At 37.6% G+C, this 20053-nt stretch overlaps 1 protein-coding gene across 1 annotated transcript in view; it reads left to right on the forward strand.

The window, feature by feature from the left end:
• LOC131678269 (ras-related and estrogen-regulated growth inhibitor-like protein) overlaps nucleotides 1-17986 on the forward strand; it is an 86683-nt gene extending 68697 nt beyond the window's left edge. The window contains exons 4-5 of the mRNA XM_058958287.1: nucleotides 8616-8784; nucleotides 8849-17986. Of these exons, the coding sequence (XP_058814270.1) occupies nucleotides 8616-8784; nucleotides 8849-8991 (312 nt within the window). The 3' untranslated portion in view covers nucleotides 8992-17986. The remainder of the gene's footprint in view (nucleotides 1-8615; nucleotides 8785-8848) is intronic.
• Nucleotides 17987-20053: the final 2067 nt, after the last annotated feature.

Here is a 20053-nt window from a genome sequence, read left to right on the forward strand (position 1 = left end):
CGGTTTTACCTGGTGGTACACTGATGTAGGGCAACAAAAAGAAATAGACTGATTGCCCAAAAGTTTTAATGAGTGTAGCATCGACTACACCGTAGTCAAAAACGAAAGTGCCATTCACCTAACGCCCTAGATATGACTGTTTATGTTTGAAAATCAAATTACTAAATGTCCGACATCAAACCAACCTTTGTTTCCATCCTAACTTAAGCCCTAGCTGTTGAATATGCATTTGGTTGCTTTGCGTCTCGACCTGAATCCCCCTAGACAAGTCGCTCTCGATCACTCATTTCCTCTCTCTTACTCTGCTCGATCGGAGGTGTTCCTCAGGTTCTACGACGCATTAACTCTGCCAACATGATGATACATTGCACTTTCATGAATGAACGAAATCTTCTTTTGGCGCCAGCTTGATGAGCTGGCTTTTCAGTAAGCTTAAGGAAAAACTAAGCGGCGTGGTTTTCAAACTGATGAAAAATTTTCACAGTAGCTCCGGTTAAATATGACTGTAACGATATATATTTGACTCATAGGTAAAGGAAACTGCAAATGCGACATAATTATCAGGGGCATCATCAGTCATCGGTTGACTTGGGAAAAACTCGAAAAATTTCGTGCTGTTGTTTCTTGCCAAACATTGTATGTGTGTGAAGATTTATAAAAAACGGATTTGAGATATGATGCTACGATTAATTAGGAAAAATGATCGCCATCCGTCACTAGCACCAGCCCAGTCAGTGGTCAGTGGTCGGGTGGGGGAAAATGTCTGTAACAAAATAAGAGAATTGCTACACACCGCATGGTTAGACGAAACAGACCACTGAGAAAACAGAAATGCAAAACTAAAGCCGCTGCTCTGCGTGTGTTTGTAGGTCAACTAATTTGTGCGAGTGGTACACGGCTTAGTACCATTTCCCAACAATTTCTAGGTTTTCGGCATTTTGCTTCGCTTCGTGAGAAATGAGTCCGAAAGTGCTGACAGTCAGTACTTGTTACCGTTAATCGAAATTAATTATTATTGCAGTTCTAGTGACCGCACTGCACTACGAGCATGGTTGTGGAAAAGTAGACATGCCTGACTGGCGATTGTCTACGGAGAATCTGCCGACAGTTTGACCTACATCTGCATCCGGTGGCAATTTACTGTAGAAGATCTAGTCGTAATTGACAGCTTTGTAATGACTTTCATAAATTGTGGGACTTGCTATTAAGTAAAAATTATCGAGTTTAAAATTAATCTGGGATGAAAACCCGACGATCGATATTGCTAATAAATTTGACTCCATCGATGCATCAATAGACGACTATATTCTTGTACCGGCATCGGATGGCACTGGTTGTTTCTGCATCATGTCACGTACGACATCAAGCTGCACCAAAGCCGTAGCACCCTCTGGGCACATGATAGCAATCTCTATTTTTAGCATCAATCAACCTCTGTGAACCATTACGCCATCATTCTTTGCAACCCCTGAACTGGAGACCGAGAGCATAAAATCCTAACGTAGACAGCCCGTGCAAAATCTCGGATCAAAATTCACTCCAAGAACGTCTACAGTCATAACTCGGTCAACCTTCACAATCCATTAGATGGTGGCAGAGATCATGTTCACTTTTTTTCCGTAGCTTGGATGAGCTGACTCTCGATTTGATATCGTTTCATCGAATTTAACCCCGGGTTCCAATGAACTAGCATATTTTTAGCACGGAAATTGCTCTCAAAATAAGACCTTTTGGGTTGCTATGGAGTTGGGAACTATCAAAATGTTTTATTTGTGTATGGCAGAACGTGACGTAACATGTTTAACGAAAGAAAAAAAATTAATCAAGACGTACGGGACGGAAAATTTGTAACAATTTGTGACATTGAACAAAAAGAGAATCAAGTCGGAGTAATTTGTGCGTGACGTAATTTATAAATGGTCTATAGACTTATTTTCGTTGAATGCGGTATGTGGCCCTTTCATGATGGGGAATTTGATTTCAAAATAATGATGTAACGAAAGAGTACAAATTGGTGTGAGCGAAAGTGTTCAATAAGCGTCTGACTGGTGCCGACTTGCATTTTTCGTATTTGCGACTGATGCTGAAAATATGTTTCTTTTTATCTTCGAACTCAGTAAAGGGGATACATTTCCTTGTAGGAATTAACTGGTTCAAAGGATATTATTCGTTGTAGCAACGCACGTAGAATCAAACCAGACATGTATTTTATTTCCAGGGATTTCATAGCCGTAGACTTTCTCAACAAAGCATTTCAAACCTGTTTTAATACTAATAGCCATTTCTATCATCTAGTAGACTTTACCTAGTAGTATTTAAATTATGATTTTCAGAATGTTTTTCATCGCAAGAGATGCAATAATGTGACAAAAAACCCTCGGAAGCAATAAGGCAAACCTGATTTAGATCAATTAAACGTTTGATCTTTATTGCATATAACAATACTTGTTTTATCATTTCACGTCTTTTTGACTTAGTTAACACCTGGTTGTCAGAGCAAAAATAGATTCTTTTACAGCAAATTCCCTGTTGAACTGCCGATTGTACGACACACAGAGAATCTATGACAAAAACTCGATGAGTCAAAAGGTCGAAAGACAAATGGTCGAAAATACAAACAGTCGATAGGACAAAAGGTCGAAAATACAAAAGGTCGAGCTTGCGCTTGAGCTTGTGCGACCACCCCTGGATGCTACTCCGTTATCGATCTGGACTAGCTGAAGCTGCACAGGGAATAAGTAGATAATGATGCTTGGGAGTAGCGAAACATCTTTCTATGCGCAACTCCTGGTAATCCTAAAGTTTGATCAGTACCGGCGCCGGCCAGGCCCGAACGTAGATCGCGGCAGGAAAGGGAAGAAATGGTTAGTCCGATACTTGTTTTTGCTAGAGGCCGTATATACTACTGCGCACTCCACAAGTGTCACGGGAGAAGGATATTTTTTAGTAAGTATAGAAGTTGGATTCGACGCCAGAGAGGTGATTCCACTCTATCTGGACTAGATATCGATCCACCAACTCATGGACCGGGGACCAACGACTTTACTTCCCTTCCGAAGGAAGACGTGAGCACAGATTTTTTCACCTCAGAAAAATCTCAACGACCTCGGCTGGATTTGAACCCAGGCCATCTGGGGTCGAAAATACAAAAGGTCGAAAGGACGAAAGGTCGGATAAATTTAAAGTCGAAACTAAATTTTTAACCTTTCATTTTTTTAAAAGTACCCTTCCAGGAACTAAAAATCAAATATCATAGCCAATGTATTCATAGATAAAACTTTAAAGGATTGGCAATGTTCTGTAGCAATCGCGTGTATCAGAGGTCAAATAGCTTCCAATTCAGAAACTTCAGTTCCCTGTTGTAAATATAAGCTGTTCACTTCTTCCATCTCCTATGATGAAGTATGAATACCGTCGGCTAGAACAAATGTTCTGCTTGCGTACATGCCAAACGACGTTTTCTCTCCATGTCGTTTTCTGTTTGCTATAGCGCGGATTGTGGACTTACAGGCGATACGAAGTGCGGACAAAGACGCACCACCACGTGCGTAAGGCGGCACCGCTAAACGCCGTCAGCCGGACCGTTGCATCCGTATTTTGTTTCTATTACGCTCTGTGGAGATCCCACCCTACCAGCAGTTACCGAACTCCAAGCTAGGACCTTAACAACACTTTCGTGCAAGGCAGCGCAAAATAATCACGTCGTCGTCGAATAGCTTTCATCAAATTTGGTGCAAGCAGCGCGGTACCAGCAGTCGTCAACGTGTTAAAGGTGTGAAGCGAACAACCTAACTCTGGTTTCGGAAGCTGACTTATTATTGATAGTTCTTGGAGACTCTGCCTGTGATGATAACCAATAGTTTAGTCGCGATCTTTTGATTATTACTTGGTGTCATCCCGTGAGACGGAGTACCCTTCGGCTTTTGCGTCCGCCGTTTCATTTCCACCAAAATTTAGCAATACTTACCCGCCTTGGGGTTGGATTTCTGGACGGGCAACCTTGATCGTGACAAGTGGTCCTCGTAAGAGGTGGCGCTTAAACCGCTTGTTCAGTGAACTGGGAAACGCTAAAGCAGATAGGTCCGTAGCTATATCTTGCAGGCTACAGTTCAAACAACGTGAATTTGTATTTTTGAAAATATTATTTACTCTTAGGAAAATAGTTTATATTATATTTAAAATTATATGTTTCTCTGTATATTATAGTGAAACAAAAATCGTTTGGCAATGTTATATATAGAATAAAAATGTCACATACCAATTATAGTTAGTTCATCATTTTTAAAGCAGAAGAGTAAAATAAATAAATATATCAAAACTGCCGCCTAATGTGGCTACGCCACATCGCTTTACTTCGTGTGCTGTCCGACGTCGCTCCGCTCAGTCGGACCTAAACTAATTTATCGACCCTATGGTTGAGTAAGCCGGGCAAACGAGTGGATCACAGGTTTGCTTGCGAGGGGTCGTCGCTTCCGACGGTGGATCTTTGCGCCGGTTCGGTTCCTTGGCCGCGGTTATGCGGTTACACCGCATTACGCTGGCTATGCAATCAACTTTAAATCAGTTCCGTCTTAGGTTCATCGAACATATTTTGTGCCTGGCACTATCGAATATTTCAGTGCTATAATTAATTGTGACAGACCATCAAAACACGATGTGTTGAACCCCAAATCGCAAATCATCACTGAGAAAGGAATATAATGAGCAGATCAATCACCAAATAAAGAACAGCTCATGTTATAAAGAAGGAAAAACACCAATAAATATTCAAATTATTGAATTTCACGATTTAAAAATTTTATAGCAAAATTCAAGTTCACGGTAGAATTCATTATTTATTTAACATTAACATATAAGTTAAAATTGATTTTCAGTAGTTTCAAAAATTAGCTTTATTCAGATTATTTTTAAATTTAAAAATTGCCAAGACCGGCGCAAGTTTTAAAGTTGAGGAGACACTACTTGAAGAGAGTATAGCTGCGTATGAATCGGCTGATGAATGACGGCAACGACAAAGTTTGTTCGTAATTAAGAGGATCAGTAAAAGAATCGTTACTATGCAGCTTGCTTAATAGCCACATAAGAAGTTTTGCTGACTTGACAAGGCAGTTTTTTGTTAAAAATCATTGAGAATAAAACCCCTTGCAGATCCTCTAGGCGTATGTTTTCTTCACCCAATAGATACAAAGGGCGAAATACACCGATGAAGAATTGAGCAGAATAAATACATCAGTCGGAGAGATTCTAATCCATGCAATTTCGAAGTATGTGTGGCATTAATAAAAATGCGGAAACTAATTCTCAGACGATTTTTCGAAAGAGGAACAGAAACCGAAATTTTCCGACCTTATTTCGACCAAAACCATTAATATGGAGGACCAACAGAACAGAAATATTAAATATATGTTTACTGCAGATTTGTCTGTAATATCATCCAGTGATGCAAATTTTTATTTTTAAATGCCAACGTTGGCGGGATTTTCATGACAGAATCAAACGCTTTCATTTCAAATTGATGCGTTTTCATTCTCCAGCCAGAGCCGCCACCTGCTCTGTAGTGGCCAGTTTATGTCAAATGTTCACATGTTCAGTATTTTCGAGTATCTTCCGTAATTTCTGCTTCTTAAACTTTCCACTTTGCACCGGGCTTTAGGATAGTGCATAAATGAACTAGTCTAATAACGAGCTATTATAGCTCACACAGAAATATTCAGTCAACGAATATCACGAAGTGTGCCCAAATTAGTTCTATCTAAGGCAAGTAAATGATATTACTAACGATAAATATTTTATAAAGGGCTACCGTGTCTACATTCCCGCCTATTAAGTAGAGAACGACGGCGTGACCACCGACTAGTTTTAATTGATATTTGCTTTTGGCAAAATGTGCGACTACATTACTGTACTGCGATTGAAGTTCTTTTTACTGCTGTTGTGCATTGAAAATGCTGTTTACGAACAGGAACCAAAATATTTTTTTGAACGCTGATTAACAACAATCAAGCATACAAAATGCTAATGCACTCTTTTAAAGAAAAGCTGAAGGGAGGTACACCATTCACTACGACAAAATATTATGATCTCTTGACTCAGGAAGACTGCGACTCTGACATCCTCTTGTTACTGCACCTGAAAAATATAGGCAGGTGAGATTAAAGTTAAAAAAAAATCTTGGGGACCCCCAAATATAATAGCTCGAGGAAGCGCTGATACAAAGCCTAAGAAAACCTTGATCTTAGTAATTCTAGATCAAACGAGGAGTTTCCAGCACATCCAAGAACTCCAACAAACTCAAAAGGTTAATCATTCCAGAGATTCAACTTAGAGCGGGGCTGGGTGGGATTAGGTTGGGCACTGGTCACTTTGTGTTATTGTGGGACTCCTCCCGATACCTAGGAGACTTCAATTCTCAAGGTATGAGTTATCATCTCGATTTTTTTATATTTCGATTATAGAAATTTGAGCTTTAGAGTGATTTGCCTCATTTTTAGGGTTGAAAAAAATCTTTGTAGAAAATCTCTAATCATACGTGCGAAGTTGGGAATCGAACCCAGATAAGCTGCGTATAAAGCAATCGATTTGCCAACTACCTGCTGCCCGCTTCCTGTCTTCTCTATGCTAATTAATCTAACTTACTTTACGATATTTGCTATTGCTGGTCTGTCCTATTTATACTTCTATGAAATAGAGAAACGGAGTGATAAAATTTGCGATAACATTCGCTGTTTTCCAATTTGAAATCTTTTCATTTTAAATTGTCGTGTTGCACAACTCAAACACGTACGTTATTAGATTTGGTATAAACTTTTAATTTGAGAACAACATCATTTATTGTGAATAAATCTGGATGGGACTGATAGCGCTGTAGCGTGGTCTTTTGGAGCCTTTCATGAAATCTCGGTTTTGCACACCGTTGGTTTTTACTTTCGCTTTTGTTTTGAGATCGAATTGCGAACAATGATTTAGTGTGGCACAGAAATTTTGACTAATTTTGTGACTTATATAAATTATTTTATAAAGTAGTTGATTGATAGCTTTTCCTATAATGACAGATAAAAATGATAAGCAAATTTAAATATTAGTTACAGAATTTGCGTTTCGACTTCATCTCATCAAAATCCAACACTAACTTATCGACAGGACTAAGCTAGCGCCAGATTGAGGCTAGTTTGAAAAAAAAAGGAGACGCAACTTGTATTGAACACTTTACGCTGACGTCACAAATGAACTGAGTGTTCATTTTTGACAGTTCGCTTGTACTGTTTACATGGACTTAGAAAAATTCTTTACGATTTCCTTCGAGCGAATCTAGTTGTCCACAAAATTTTCTAAGTCCATGTAAACAGTACAAGTGAACTGTCAAGAAAAGTGAGGTTAACTGTATCAAGCGTCAAGCAAGAAAAGGAGTTCATTTTAAGCTGATGAGAACTAGTGCAATCGAAACATTCGGTTTGGCTTAGCAAGCCAGGAGGATGCACTATACTTTATTTCCTCCTAAAGAGAAGAATTTGGGTGAAAACCGGCTTAACGATAGCTTTAAAAAACGGACCCTTATCCGTTTTTTGGAGCTAACGTCAATCCGGCTCTAGCTTAGTCCTGTCACTAAATTAGTGTCGGATTCTGATAAGACGAAGTCGAAACGCAAATTCCACAATATAGGTTTGTATCTTTTACGCGCAAATGCGGTTTAAACCAACTTTCTCCTTAGTGGAGAAAAATTGGTCTCCACCCAAATTTTTCTCCTCAGTGCATAAGGAAATCGCAATGTCCAAAATTGTATGTAGTTTGTCAGATACATATCCCGGTCAAAAAATGCGGACGAACATGGTCAGGCGATTCAAACAGTTTGACGTTTGACTCAACTCGCCTGTGCTAATTGCCCCTAGGAACAAATGCAATTTGCGAATGCGATTTAAAGACAATTTAAATACTTAGATAAATTTTCTGGTGACTGAAATGGACTTGATTGTTTTTCGGGTTTTTAAAACATGGCGGTTCATGTTTTGCTTAAGCTTAAAATTGTTTTTTTTTTTAAACAATTGGCATGTTCTCGCTTGAATTTTGTTTGTTTCGTGCACTTCGTTAAGCCAACGAATGTGGGAAATTGTGGAATCGTGTGTAAGTATAGTAGGACAAGATCTTTGACCTAAATTCTTAATGAACGTCAGATTGCGGTAAGTTTTGGTGTGCAATATCAATTTCACCATTGATTCTTCATATAGTTTGGTGGTGTTTATGTGAGTAGATTGAATCCGAAAATAAATATTGTTTGTAATTTTCATATTAGGCAACTAAGGGCGATTAAATGGCGCGTTCCGTGGGCGATTTAAGGGCGATTTAAAGGCGGGTAGGGTGGCAAAAAAATGACGGCGGCAAATCGCCCAAATGTTGCATTTAAAATAGCCCCCTAATTGCCAGCAATTTGCTGGCAAATTGTAGGGCAATTTGCGCATCCGAGGTGGCAAATAGCCCCCCGTTAGTCAGCAACTTGCCCTTTTTGACTGGGATATCATAAAAAAAAAATCGTGTTTTAAAACTTAATACGCTTTATCAAAAGCAACCAAAAAATAGCAAACCAAAAATGTATCAAATGCAATCTTTCCCCTCTTTCGCAGGTCCAAGAAACGGAAGGTGCTACGCTGGCCGCCTCACATGCCATCGGCTTCTGCGAAGTGTCAGTCGCCGATAATTCACCCGCCCTGTACAAAGCTTTCGAGCGATTGTTGGTCGAATCACGCGCTCGGCCGGTCAAACCCCGAAAGTTTTCCGTCAGCAAAATGTTCGGTATGTTTCCCACATCGATGCAGACTATTAATAATATAGTACTAATTGTCACTAATTCCATCAGGTACCCTCATCGGAAACAATGGCACACGACAACCTTCAACGGCGGTTAGCCAAGGCACGGTGGTCCCATGCCATAAGGGTGAACTGCACAAAACTCGGGTAATGAAACGGCGACAGGCATTTACCGCGACGGCATCGCTATGACCGACATCGACAACGACCGAGGACAATAGCTAAGTTGATTTTTTGTTTCGTCCTGCTCTCGGAAATGATAGTGCGACGTACTCTAGGACGGCGGCAGCTCAACCGGCGAGTGGTATGTGCACTACTGTGCGGTATTTCTAGTAGCTGCAGCTCGCAGCAGGAGTATCGATAGCATACCTTCATTGACTGGCATTGCGGTATATTGGTCGGTCTAGTGTCGGAATTCGGTTGAACGAGACAACCGAGGGATCCGCGGTCATCGTCAGCGAAATTAACACATATGTGATTTAAATTTAGCATTCTGTACACGACCAAGGAACGGCACACTTACTAAACGCAAATCGCACACGGAAACATACTCATGTATCCTACACTATAACTAAACTTAAAATGTTATGCACTGACAAAGCGAAATCACTGATTTTCTTACTAGTATGCCACTTTATCGTTTTAGATAGAGTGATCCGTAGGTCGTCTCTTAGAACATTGGGCGGTAATCGTTCGTTTCACAATCCAAGCAAGAGATGAGAAAGTCAGCAGGAAATCGAATGAAAGGGAATTTATGACCAACGTGAAGCAGGGATACTCCTAATTAGTATTCGGTATACAGGGCTTCCGCTCTCCTAGTGGTAACTTAATTTTTCCTGCATAGACAGCAGTGGGAAATTTTCCACTGTCACTGAGCATGCTGATGTGTTGCTTGTGGTTCAAATCTAGCAATAATAATTATTGAATGTGCGCGTCCTCGGCGGGTACCGGTTCATGCTTTGTTTGTCTTCTGTTTAATCGATAGGTTGTTTCCCGCCAGTGAACGCCGGCTGACCGACCGACCGACACACCTCTTCATCGAACACACTTGATTGGTGGGGTTGATTCCCAGTCAGTGGAAAATTTTCCCTTTAATCATCGCGCCCGTGTCGTACCGGTTTGTGGCACACCGAACGAATCTCTCTGCACTATTGAGAGGAGCGCTCGGTAGCAAATGGCACAGGGCGCGTGCGGGAGGTGGTTTCCAGGCTGTGAATATATTAGGGTGATGGGGATCATTTTCGCTAGGTTCTGTGTTTAATATTCTAACTGGCTCATTTTCTAAGGTTTTTACAAGTGCATGATTCGAAGATGCTATTTGCACAAACATTTTCTAATTTCACAACTTTTCGACGGGAAAAATACTATACCGTCTGATGTGCATTTCACCATTTATCGATTGATTCTAGGTTGTACAAATGAACTGTCGAAATTCACTTCGAACTGATTTATGTCAATAGTGCTTGGCCAAAAACGTTTACCCCTCTCCCCTGATCCTACGAAGCTCACAATAGGCGAATCACCCCAATATGTGATCCTATGTGCAGACAGCGCGCGGTAGTGTGTGCATAAAGTAAACCGTACGAAAAACACCCCCTAATCACCGGCATTGTGAAACCTCATCAATGTTTGGTATTGACTGGTATTTGCATAAGAGTCCCACATCGGATCCCCGTCATGTGACATATTTTCGAAAAAATCTCATTAGGGCGGTGAACAGGAGAAAGCGAAAATCCCCAAACAATACACAATTAAATAATATTTTTATTGTGTTCAGGCGCTCCAAATCGCTCTTGGCTTTAAAAAGAAACGGGAGACAGACGTTTTGAATAGATCACACAAGCAGGCCCGTCGGAAGAGGGGGGAGGGTGGTATGTGGTGCTTCCCCCGGGCACGGAAGACTAGAGGAGGCCCGTTTGGAGGTTTTGAAGAGAAATAGTAACTCAGATAAATATTATTTCGACAAAAATTTATTTTAAACCAAAATTTAAATTAAAATTTTAATATTTTGTGTACGATGACGGATAAAATCGCTGCAAATTTAAATTTATTTGAAGTATATAAATTACATTTTTCAATCGCTGATAACTCATAAACCATTCGATGCATTGTGATTGTGTTTTTGACTTTGACATTAAGTCGTTTACTAAGGTCGCTAACGGGGAAACCGACCAAATAATGAACAAGCGCTAAAGCTGAAATTAAAACCCCCGAATGCGATTTTCCACTCTACGGGCGGGATTCAAACCATCCTTAGCGACCCTGGTGCTACCACCCTACATATGTTGCAGTATAGCTCCGTTTACAGAATCGTTACTGCGCATGAGTAGTGCGTCTATTGAAACCACTGAGATCAATTCAAATGCGTGCCCCCAGTTGTAATTTTTTTTGCAGATAGTTCCGGTCATCCTTACGCTCAAAGGACTTCGATCTATTTCTCGCTGTTTCACATATTGGGTACAAGTATTAGCACTTCTCAATCACTATTTGTGCACCGCCAGATCGGTCGTCTCACTGACTAGAAAAAACTGGATCAAGGTTATGCCTATGAATTTTATTAACACTCATAGGCTTTTTTATTTTGTTAAAATGTCTGGCTTCTCAAATACCAGGTGAATCAAAAAAGTATCTATTAAAATGTTGTAGAAAACCCCTAAAACTTGCCTGGTGAAATTGGTTAATAAGAATTAAAAAATAAAAAGCAAAATCGCATGAACAGCCTCGAAAACCCATAAAAAAATAAATATCCAAAACTCGAAAACACCAATAGCAGTGATTTTCGTGTCTGGTAATTCGAACGATTTATTGTTCCAAAATGACAGAATTCTTGTAATACATTCACGAGAAACACGAGATTCCAAATTTTTTTAAATCAGCATGTCGCACGACCCAACTTCAAACCTTTTTGAAATTTGTCTAGTTTTCTGTTTCTTCTACTTTTTTAAATTTTGTTCAATTCTTCCGATTTTAGTCTGTTTTCTTTGTTTTTTCACATTTTCGGAATATCTTCCATATTTCCATTTTACTTTTATTACCTATTTTTTATTGTATCATATTTTTTACTTTATTATTTTGATTACTTTTTTATTTTTGCCTTTTTTATTATTAGCTGAAACCGCACGATTTTCATTTGGTTGCCTTAATACATAATCCCATTATTTAGTATTTTTTGCAGTGGCAAATTTTATATGCTTTGGATTGCCTTTATTCCATTTATTTTACTATTAATATTTTAATATTCCTCTTCTTTCCATTTGTCTGTATGTTTCATTTATTCATGCATACAAGTTTTCTTATTTATTTATAATTCATCTTATTTTTGTCCATTATTGTCCTCCGTCGCAATCATTCGTTTTGATAGTAAATTGCTGATTTTTCTTTTCCGTTTTTCCGTCTTTTGTTTGTTTATTTTTATTTTGCTTTATTTTTTCAATTTTTCCTTTATTTAGATGGTCCTTGTTCTGTTTCTTCATTTTTAGATTCAACGCACTTTGGCATTTATACCGTTTTCTATATTTTTCGCTTTTCTTTTTTTTTATTTTTTTTTTTTTTGTGTGATTTAAATTTAAATTTCTCCACATTTTAGGTTCCCTCTTGGTATTTTGCATATTTTTTCTTGGCATAGAGGGTGTCCCACATCAAACTGCATCACGGAAAAACACTGTAAAAAATATACCTAATAGACCGATCGCTTGCCAAATCATGTATCTATTGGCAACATTTTGAAAGTTTCTGTTTCCTTACTTCCTCCGGAACATCAAACTTGTGCCGGGCGGTGAAGAACAGTAGCCCCAGAAGCTGCCGGAAGTCCACCTTGACGTAAGTCTCATCATCCATGATAAGACAATGAGACTTAGTCAGCATCCGGGCCCGTGACTTTCCCATCGTGCCGTTCTTCACGATTTGGAATCTTCTGCGCATTGTATGTATGCAGTCCCTCCCGTTCCTTGCATCTCTGAAGGAAAGGACAGATTTAATTTTCTGGTCAATTTTAAAATAAAATGGCGCCCTTTTTTCGCCAAAAACGTGCGAAAAATTGTTCACGCGAAAGCGGTGAAGCGTACAGCAATGATGTCTTCTGAGATGGTTTATGATGATCCCAGATACCTTAATTTTGATGATACAGTTACAGTCTTTAATCCCCCTTGAAGTGGGTTAACTACTTCAATTTTTTCAAAGCATGAAAACCAATATGAAGTCTTCAGAAATATTAAATAACTTATTTTTGCGAACATCTCTGCTGAAGACCAAAAATCTCTATTTATAGTACACGCGAAGTTATTGACTGTTAGTTGCGAATGACCCCATAAAACCTTTTTTAACATTACTTCCTAAATATCGCAGATAAATCTTCAAAATGTTCCAGGAAGTTGTTCTTCTTATCATGATACATATCTTTCCAGAGAAGATTATCGATCTTTTGATTGCGACTTAGATTTTTTATAATAACTTTTAAACGGGCAAAACCGGGCAGCGATCTTGCAGTTGCAGTTGAAATTAGAAATGTTAGATCAACACTATTAAACTCAATAGAGTTCACTTGTCTCTTATTGTCTCCAGTAGTGAAAAACCTATTGTTTTTCTAAAAAGGTCCAATATCTTCAAAAATACCCGAGATAACAAAAATTATGCGTTAATGAAAACTGTGTATTTTGACGATTGAAATAACTTCGTAGAGTGTATGAAACCCGTAGGAATGAGAACTGCAAAGATATTCTAAAACAAATATTTTTGGGGTCATACAAATATAGCGAGCTATAACTTCTTAAGCCTTTAAAAAGAGACTTCGTGTCGAGCTTCGTGTATTCAGCAAAAATATTCGCGAAAGCAATTTCCATAATTTTTTCACAGACGTTAGCTTATCTTCTTCACCAAAAAAATTAGGTAAAAAATGTTACTTATAGGAGGATTAATCACTAAAATCATAGCGGCAAATGTTAAACCTTGTTATTTTTGATGAGTAGTCCGTAAACACTATTGACGTAAACTCAGCCGTTTTCACGTTAACAACCAATCATCATTTGAAGCACTTTATTTTTCAAAATTTGCCAAATTATTTTGAAAATACATGAGATAATCCATTGTTGTAGTAAAGCAAGTTGTCCATTTTGATAATTCAAACCATTTTATGGAACATACCAAACTTGTCAGAATGATGTTCAAAAAGTTATATTATATATTGGCTTTAAAGAGATAATCCACAAACAACCAGTAATAATGTTGAAGATATCAAAGATGAAGACTTTGTGTCTTCAGCAAAGTTATTGGCAAAAGCTTGCTCTACAACATTACTTAAGACATAATTATAATATTTGCACTTTTAGGGAGATTAATCATTAAAATAATAACACCATATGAAAGGGTTTATAATGTCCACAAATTCCTCCGAAGACTCCGTTTTTTCGATCAATTATTCGTGGTATAATGTCAATATTTTGTAAAAATCACATGCAATTGTGAGTTTTAAACATCGCTGATTACGAAAGTTTTTTGGAATTCAAAATGGCCGATCCAATATGGCGGATCCGCAAAAGTGATTTATAAACACGAATTTGAGTTATTATGCATCCATATAAAAAAAATGAAAATGGCGATTCCAATATGGTGGACTAAAATGTGACTTTAACAATCTTGAACAAAATTTTTCGTTTTTCGCCATTTTCTGTGGTTGTTTGATAACTCACAATTAGTCTGCGATAACTCTACAGTTCAAGCCATGAAATACGTTCTCGAGACCTGTGCACATGTACAGTGCAACGCGAACCATTCTGGGAATGTGCATAATGTCATGAAATGGTTTATCGTCGCTGTTGTGCTATCTTATGACAAGCGCCATTTTGCACATTTCGAGAAAAACGATTTTTAAAGTTTGAGATTGAATATCATGAAACTTATAAATGGTAGAAACAATTCAGAGAAGACAATTGATGCTTCTACCTATTCTGTACTAATCTCTCAAATATTACGAAGACCGGTTGACTATGGTGCGAGTTTTCACTAAAAATGTAAACAAAAGTCGCACTCACACGTGTCATAGGTGTGTATTGATGAAAAAAATTGTATGACGTGTCATAATCGTGCATGGAAAATTTTCCAAAGAAAAAAATCATCAATTATGAACTTTTATTCATACCTTTGGCTTCATTTGGTCTATAAACAATCGGTTGGATGCATTTTGAAGGAAATGAGTCAGGGAATCTAGAAAAAATAGTTATTTTTAGTTACAGTGTTGCCAAATAGGCAATATTTCCAGTTTAAAGCTAAAACTGCGTTTTTCTCCCAATACATGTATTTTTCTTTTGAAAATTATTATGCCATTGTGCTCCTACGACATTTTTACACATAAAAGCAACTAAAATTTTATTATAACTTGAGCCAATCCCAAGATATAATGATTTGAAGCAAAAAACTCACAATTTCTAATCACTTTTCTCGCTATATTTCACTAACCAAGCAAAATTTCAAAATTCTGGAAACGCCATCTTGTAGAGATTCATTAGACGAGTAATGTGGCATATCTAACTCAGTTTACCCCAAAATGGCGTTTGTCATAAGATAGCACAACAGCGACGTTATACCTGAGGTGCGCGTCTCGAGCCGAGAGCGTCCAATAGCCTGTAGAAACCTTTTTGCTGGCGCGGATCGAAAAACTCGTTTAACACAATATAGTAGACTAGCGCTTCTCAACTTGGGTCCGCGGAATCTAGGGGGCCTTGAAGTCGTTACTGGGGGGCTGCGAAAGAGAATATCTCGGGAATATTTTTCGGGTGGCTATCGAAATTTTATTTTTTTGTAACATGCTGAAAATGATATATTGCAAGCATTTGAAATCGAAGTTAAGCAGTGGGGATCCGCAACCACCCAAGGTGATTTCGAAGGGGGTCCGCGACAGCTCAGGGTAATTTCGCAGAAGTCCGATGTAGTAGACCATTATACCTTTCAAAAATTCAAATTTTTGAAAATTTTGAATGAGAACCTCTCCTTAAATTAACAACGATAAGTTTATTCAAATCTGGTTCTTTCGCTGATTCACTGTAGCACACACAAAAGCAGTAAAAAGGTGATGCGCAACTATAAAGATTCTATGCACTATACGCAACAGAAAACTATTTTGTTTCCAATGAATCTCGGAGTTTAAATATTTTGATGGTCGAATAATGCACAATGGTGGGGACCCTTATGTTGAACCCCTCCGGGCCCGGATTTTATCTCTACGACCCTGCACACAAGCACGTGATAGTGAATACACACAGGGGAACGTTATTGATTTCCATGGATTAAATTACTATTTGCTATGCTGGAATATTAAATCGTATGCTTCATCAGCAGGATTTTTTTTTTCAGTTATTCCAGAGTTATGGAAAGTAAACAGGAATGGCGTTGTTGATTGACCACTAAAAATTAGCTTTTTTTCCTCCTTAAAATTTAGCTTCTGAGACAAACGACGCAACGTCGCAGTAGCTTTGCCTCTAAACTGTGAGAATAAACAAACGATTCCCTTGTTAAAATCGTTTCCGGCAAATCGAAAAAAAAAAATTAAATCATAACAGACAGGCTTCGAGTTCAATTGAACAATTGATTGAGCACGTGATTTGATTAGATTTTGATGCATAAGAGCAAAGCAAAAACAGTAAACACCCACCGACGAGTACAATACAACCCAACATCCTAACAGTGCATCAAAGAAAGCTTCATTATTCTGTTCTTTCTCCTAAAAATTTGATGTATCATTGTAGGATTGATATCGTTCTTTAATACCCGAAAATTTCGAGACAGAAAAATACGTCGTCATTTGTAAAAATATTAAACGTTTGTAATTATTTTCCCTAATAACCTAACACGGGATGCGCTAAAAATATCTTCGAATATGGACGAAACGTCTCAGTTTGTTCTAATAATACTAAGGTGTCGATCAGCGATTGAATCATAGCTACCCATAGCAATCTTCTGACACATCTAAATGCCGCATCTTTCGCGAAACGCCAGCTGTCATCACAAGAGACGGACGGATCCAGGCGAGGGGTGGGTCCTGGGGTTATCGTAAAACTAGTGCAGGTTCCATCCAAACATTTGTTTTATGAAATTCGCATGGCAAAAGTTATTACCGCATCGCTCACTGTCACGTACTTTTAGACTGTACTGGACCTATTTATAATCATAAGCAGTGGTGCGCTTTTCCAGAAATAGCACATCCGGACTTCCCTGCACACCTGAACTTCCAAGTAGAGTTGGTCATCTCAAAGCTGGAACACTGAATGGTTGCAACCATTCTAAAACAGTGCATCAAATAAATAAAATCTAGACTGGCGTGAATCTCTTGCTTAGATGTGTTCTCGAAAAATGTTAGACTTTCCGCGAAATAACCACAGCACTGAAATGCAAATTTAAAAAAAATCTGAGTGCATAAATAATTCTCGTCATACGAAAAACAAATCTACGCTACTATCAGACTTAATCATTTCTCGAATAAATAACTGTGGATACGATGTGAATAATATTAAGTTGAAGCCAAGTACTAGTATTTAGTGCTCAATAAAAGGATGACAAACCTGAGAACTATGAATAATACAGTTGTACAGTGTACATATATACAGCACAAAAATATCCTTGTGAGGTTTGTGTTAAACAGTTTGACCATTATTTCAGGTTCCGTTACGAATTGAATTGTCTCAAACCAAGTCCAGTTATTTTTCGAGCAACCAAAATAGTCAAATATCAAATGAGGCTGTGAATACAAATAAGTAATATTTCGTGTGCACAAAGTGTATTGATAAGCGAACTAACAGAACAGCCTATGATATGTGGTGTAAATGAGAGAATTTAATGTACCGAAATCACTCCCAAAAATGATATTGGAAAAAATATAGTTTCGTTGTAGTTTACCTTTGATATTGGTCGTTACAGAGTAATTTAGTTAGAAACAAAATGTTCATGTATGCTGCTAGCAGTTAGGCATGATTGATACGAAAGATTTCAAGGGAATATTTTCATAAATAAGTATAGATTTACGACAAATATTACCAATAAGCAAAAACATACAACAGTTTTAGGATTCTTCCATCAAATGAAGTACTATGGAAACAAAGGCATACACTTTACACCGTATTATTAGAGTTAATTTCTGTTTAAAGATTACGGTTTAAGGAATAGTTTGTAATCTAGCCTAAAATAAAACAATTGTTCAAAATCAGTGCCTCATTTACTTGTAATATCACAAATCCTTTTATTTATTATCTCTGATGTATTGTTCCTGTTGTTGTTATGTATTGTTTATCATCCAATGAAGTTTTGGTCGCAATCTTTTGTCACTATCTGAACGGAAATATGTGCACGTGTTTTGTATTCAATTTCGCAAAGTATACGTCTACTATAAATAAAGCAAAACTAAAAATCCTTCGAAAACGACGAGAGGAAAATGCGAAATTTGCAAGTATATTTTAGGCAGAGCCGTCAAAAAGGAGCATCTAAGCGTTTCATCACATACGCGTGCTCATTTTGTGTCAGTCGATACTCGCTTGCCAAACGAGCGACATGTTGACTGTATTGTCCGGACGCCCAGTGGATCCACTCCTTACAAAAGCTGAACAAAACCTCAAAAGTAGTTTAAAATGACTGAAAATATCATCTAAGGATAATTTTGGTGCGCTGAACTCAATTTTGATTAAAGTAGGACGCTAAAATGAAAATTAGCCAACCTAGGGTGGTTCTAAAAGTTTGTTAAATTTTGCAAAAGTGAATTTTATTAACTTTTCAAAACAGATACTAGTGAATAGAAACATTTTGATTTCCTAGAGTAGTCCTTAGTTAACGAAATTATCGAAATTTGGTGAATAAAAAATTTGTTTCTAGATCTTCAGTCCAATCTGAATATCATCGTAAAAAAATTATCCCTTCATAGCTCTTTAAGAGATAATCCTTATGTACTAATTTATGAACGCATGCGTTTAGAATAGTTATAAAAGAGAGCATATCTTACAGTGTTTAATAGAATGCCTTAAATTCTTGTTTAATTGGTTTATTTATTTCTAGTTGTCGGCAAAGCTATTAAAAGATGACAGTTTTATTTGATTTTGATGAAGATCATGCCCTACTATGCTCTAGTTACAGTTGCTCATACGATGCATACTGCAGCTAAGCCGCTCAATACTTTTCTATTGACTGGAAAGTGAAAGTGATGATATGAATATCTCTCTTTATGGGTACTGACTTGGTTTTTCGTGCAAAAATATCCTGAGTATACTTTGCACTGTTTGTGTATGCTTTGAAATAGAGGAGTGAGCGTTTTTGCATAAAACTCTCGTCAATTTGGAAGTGAATTATTGAGGGAGGTTTTGAATTTGATTTTTGATTGTGATAGATTCAATAGGGAGCGCTTTGCGCTTGAAAATAAATGTTGCATCACTGGCCAATAACTAAAAATCGGGTAGAAAAGAACACTTCATACACTCATGCGTTTACCTTACATTGGTCACCAGTAAAGCTAACGACGAATACCTACCAAAAAGATAGGACTCATAGGAAAGATATAATAATAGTTGCAGTTAGTTTGCATCGTTGGCTTCTATTTATTTCTATGCTGCAGATAATTATTAAAATGTAGAAACACGAGCCATAGTTGCAAGACGGATAAGGCATACTTATATTTGCATCAAGGAAATCGCCCCAAACCCCGAATTTACAAGCAGCGTTCAGAAAAAGAAATGCATCGATGAATAATAATGCAAAACTTCATGAAATCAAAACATACCATGCGTCTCCACGAAAAAACTAATTTTTCAAATGACCAAATAAATTTTGCAAAACGGCACAAGATGACACTATGATTTTTGAAAATTCGATAAAATTCTACGTCAGTTGTACTAGATGAGATCCTTCAACACGCTTTTACCGATAAAGAGATGGCACTCTGAATGTAAATAAGTCCGCGTTAAACAACATAGTTATATTGATTTCGTTGGTAACTTTTTAAATACTCATTATTTCTCAAATCGAAATACATCATTGAATTCCTGAGATGATTTTCTATTAGAAACGCCTATATGCGTGGTTAAATTATCATTGTTGCACCTATTAAAGCGAGATGAATTAGAATGAACAAAAACTTTTTGTCGCTCAAATTCTTCCATATTTCCAAGACCTTGTACGGTTCAAAAAAATGTAGCACTTATATTTTTCAATCGATTGACTCAATAATTTGGCGAATATAGCTTTAGGTATGTTATATTTAGGAAAAAAATATAAAAAGTATGAAAAT

Source organism: Topomyia yanbarensis, chromosome 2, assembly GCF_030247195.1.
Source record: "Topomyia yanbarensis strain Yona2022 chromosome 2, ASM3024719v1, whole genome shotgun sequence".
Taxonomy (NCBI): domain Eukaryota; kingdom Metazoa; phylum Arthropoda; class Insecta; order Diptera; family Culicidae; genus Topomyia; species Topomyia yanbarensis.